This window comes from Myotis brandtii, unplaced genomic scaffold (assembly GCF_000412655.1).
Source record: "Myotis brandtii unplaced genomic scaffold, ASM41265v1 scaffold721, whole genome shotgun sequence".
In the NCBI taxonomy this organism is placed as follows: Eukaryota; Metazoa; Chordata; class Mammalia; order Chiroptera; family Vespertilionidae; genus Myotis; species Myotis brandtii.
This window is the reverse complement of record NW_005370848.1, coordinates 437,111-440,717: the sequence shown is the minus strand read 5'-3', so window position 1 is coordinate 440,717 and position 3,607 is coordinate 437,111. Positions and strand designations below refer to the sequence as shown.

Genomic DNA, 3,607 nt, shown 5'->3' with positions numbered 1-3,607 from the left:
CTCCCAGCAGCATAGGCTGGGTCCCTGGGTGACTGATCCCAGCCCCCTGAGAAGGCTCTGTGCTGCCAGGAGAAGGCACTGTTTGTTCCAGCCAAAGCCTGTCTCTGCCCTTAGAACTGTACACCTACCACCCAAGCTGTCGCTCAAGGACCTGGGAGCTGTCCCTCCAAAATGCAGACATGCAGGGGACAACTCTGCTCTCTCTCCCTGTCCCTAACTTCAGTGGGCACCTTGCTGCAACTGACACCCCTGTCTGCTGACATACACACAGAAGAGGTGTGCTTCTCCTCCATAGAAGTGCCACTTCACAAATCCAGGGGGCCTGGTCTCATAGCCATCCCCCACGCCCCCTGCACAGAAGCCTTTCCATGGCTTCAGCCTTGAGCTTCAGGCTTTGAGTGGAGTTCACACTGGATCTTACCCCTGCTGCAGTAATATAACTGAATCAAACCTGTTCCTACCACCTCTACTAGTATCTGGCTTTATCTTTGACAGAAGGGAAAGCCTTTCCTAACATTTAGAAGTCAATTTTAACACAAGAGGAAGGAAGCTCCTCTGACTCCTTCTAATTGGATGACAAAGAGCATGCCTGTGGATTTATGGAGAAACTGGAAAGCATTGAGCCCAGGGGGAGAGGCTGCAGGGCCCCAGGCCTTACTCCTGAGCTCCACTCCTTCCCAGGCCTCAGTTTTTCCATATGCACAATAATTCTCTCTACCAGCACAATGCCAGGATCTTAGACAGGAGACAATCAGAGTTTGGGGTAGGGGGCCCCAGAGCCTCACCACCCAGGTGGCTGTTGGGCCATCCCAGGGAAGTTTCCATGGAAATGACAACTTGTGCAGAGGGAACAGGTGCCCTGGACCCAGAAGGGAAGGGGGGTCTGGAGAAGGAAGAGATCCTGTGACGAGAGATAGGAGGCTGGTGGGATGGGCGTGGAGGCGGATCTCAGAGGCCCACGCAGGCTCACCATTGGAATCATCCATCCGAACTCTTGCTGGTTGATTCCGACGATGTACGGAACGGAGTTGAGCTGCTTTTCAGCCAGAAGCTCCTCCGGCATCTTCGGCAGCAGCACTCCATCAACCACAGAGGACAGGAAGGGCGGGCTCTGGGAAGAGGACATAACAGTGTCCATGCTGCCCTCCCCGCTCACACCCACGTCCTACTCTCAGCTCGTCTGAGCACGGCCAGCACCACACACCTGTGTGCCTGTGGGCAGTGGCACAGAGCTCAGGGTCTAACAAAGCAGCTAAGTCTGTGACCCCAGCGGGCAGTACTGGTCCCCAAAGTATTTGCAGTGGGCAGGTGATGGAGGGGATCTCCCTCAAATTGAAATATGTAAATATATTATGTTAATTTTTGTGTTTTATATAAAACTTTCAGCTTGAACTTTATGTCTATCTATATATATATATCTCTCATGACAGTCAATTCTCATTATTCACAGTGGTTATGCTCCGTAAAGTCACTGCAGACTCCGAATAAGTGAATCCGGAGCCGCGGCTCCCAAATCCCACTGTGTACACTCAAACCACCAGCAAACTCCATCCCCAGTTCCCAGTTTCTTTTTCTCCATAACGCTAGCCATCATCAGACACACTCCATATTTTATGTGTTTACTGTACTCTCTCCTCACTCCTAGAGGGCCAGGGCTTGTATCTGCTTTCTTTGCCCATGTTACCGGTCTATCCCTCCCCCACCTCCACCCACCCCCACTTCTTGCTCAAAACTCAGGCCCCGGCACATAGTACTCAGGGTTAAGGAAATCTTTGCTGAATGACTGAATGCATTTCATTCAATCCTCAAGACACCTTCTAGGGTAAGTGCTACTGTCCCCAGAGGGAAAGCAGAGGGGGTAGGACTGAGAGACATTGCAGAGGTAAAGGCATGGGAGCCTGGTGGCCCTCTGGAAGGTAGGACAAAAGGAGGAAGGGGAGGGGGAGGATGCTGTTGGAGTTTCCTGCGTGGCTGGGAGGAGTGCCCTCAGGACTGAGGCTCCTGGTTCCCTTCCTGGTGACCCTGCACACAGTGGCTAATCAGCCCTGCAGCCTCGCAGGAGATCTGGGCTCCTCCATGCAGGCTCCTGAGAGCCCTGATGCAGTTACTTCCCTCTCCCCGAGGTGGGAGTTTCTAGTGCAGCCTTCTCCCCCTGGGAGCAGGAAATAAAAAGAAGAAAAAATGTAGAGCCCAGCCACCCTGGCTCAGGGATTGAGTGTTGACCTATGAACCAGGAGGTCACAGATCGATTCCCAATCAGGGCTCAGTCCCCAGTGTGGGGTGTGCAGGAGGCAGCCAATCAATGATTCTCTCTCATCACTGATGCTTCTATCTCTCTCTCCCTCTCCGTTCCTCTCTGAAATCAGGAAGGGTGGGTATAGACTGGGCCCAGGAGACACAGAGTTAGTGACTAAGACCACTGGACCAGTAGTCATAGGAACAGGTTCTGGTCCAACATCTGGTCCTCCTGGCTGTGTTACCCAGGCAAGTCACTGCCCCTCTCTGGGCCTCAGCAATATAAACACAAGGAGTTACTATGCATCCACAGGGAGAAGTCTTTCATTCATCTTCAACTGGAGCTTAAAGGTGTCAAGATTTGAAACGTGTGACCCAGAAACCAACGGTCCTTACCTCTCGGGGGTCTCCATGTAAATCAATATGAAAAAAATTCTGTGAAAACAAAGGTAGAGCATGTGGGTGAGAGGCTTCCTGGGAGAAAGGCCGGTCTTGGGCAGCTGCCGCCAAAGGTGTCAGGCCCTCCCTCCCAGTGCCGCCCTGACTAGCCAAGAGTAAGTGGGCAGGGCATTGGCTCCCCTGGGCATGAGCTCAGGGCCTAGCTGTGGGTGGGGGAGGGGAGCTCTGGCGAGGATTTCTGTTGTGTGTGCCTGCCCTGCCCTCCATCCATTTCCCCTTCTTGTTCCCCAGGCAACAACACCCCGGTTTTTCAAGGGGACCTCCCTCATCCTCATTCCATGAGTCCAGACATCTATAGAAGACCTGGGTGTTCCATCTTACTGACCACAGAGATTAGCTCATGGATTGGCATGGTGCCCATGTCAGGACAATAGAGTTTACCCCAAACTCTTGCTAGAATTATTGGGAAAGGGGGTTTCTAAGCAGATCAGATATATGTCTAGACTAGAGTGCTGCCGTTGCCTTGAACCTCCCCAGGGGACCAACCTGCCTGAGAGTAAACCAACGCTAAGAGGTAAAAGTTGAGGGGTAGAGACAGATTCTAAATAATAGATGTGTGTCTGGGTCCAGCCATGCCTGAAGCCATCTACTCCTGAACTTTTCAGTCACCTGAAAATTGTGTGACAACACATTCCTTTTTCTGCTGAAGACACTTTACAAAGTTTTCCCATCTTACATCGGAAAGTTCTCACTCATGTAACCTCATTGAAACTCACCCCACCCCATGGTTCTCTCTGTGTATGCTCACCACTATTGCGCTGGTTGTCATGCTACACGGTAGCTGACTAGTAGGTAGAAACTAACCAGTAGGGTCCCTTCATTATGGGCTGTAGATCTACAGGCCAGCTGCTTATGGTGTGCGTGTGTGTGTGTATGTGTGTGTGTGTGTGTGTGTGTGTGTGTGTGTGTGTGT

At 51.8% G+C, this 3,607-nt stretch overlaps 1 protein-coding gene across 1 annotated transcript in view; it reads right to left on the bottom strand.

The window, feature by feature from the left end:
- LOC102241209 (liver carboxylesterase 1-like) overlaps positions 1-3,607 on the bottom strand; it is a gene marked incomplete at its 5' end in the record, with an annotated part of 20,690 nt that overhangs the window by 4,756 nt on the left and 12,327 nt on the right. The window contains 3 exons of the mRNA XM_014530132.1: positions 971-1,111; positions 2,632-2,814; positions 3,181-3,184. Coding sequence (XP_014385618.1) covers positions 971-1,111; positions 2,632-2,814; positions 3,181-3,184 — 328 coding nt within the window. The remainder of the gene's footprint in view (positions 1-970; positions 1,112-2,631; positions 2,815-3,180; positions 3,185-3,607) is intronic.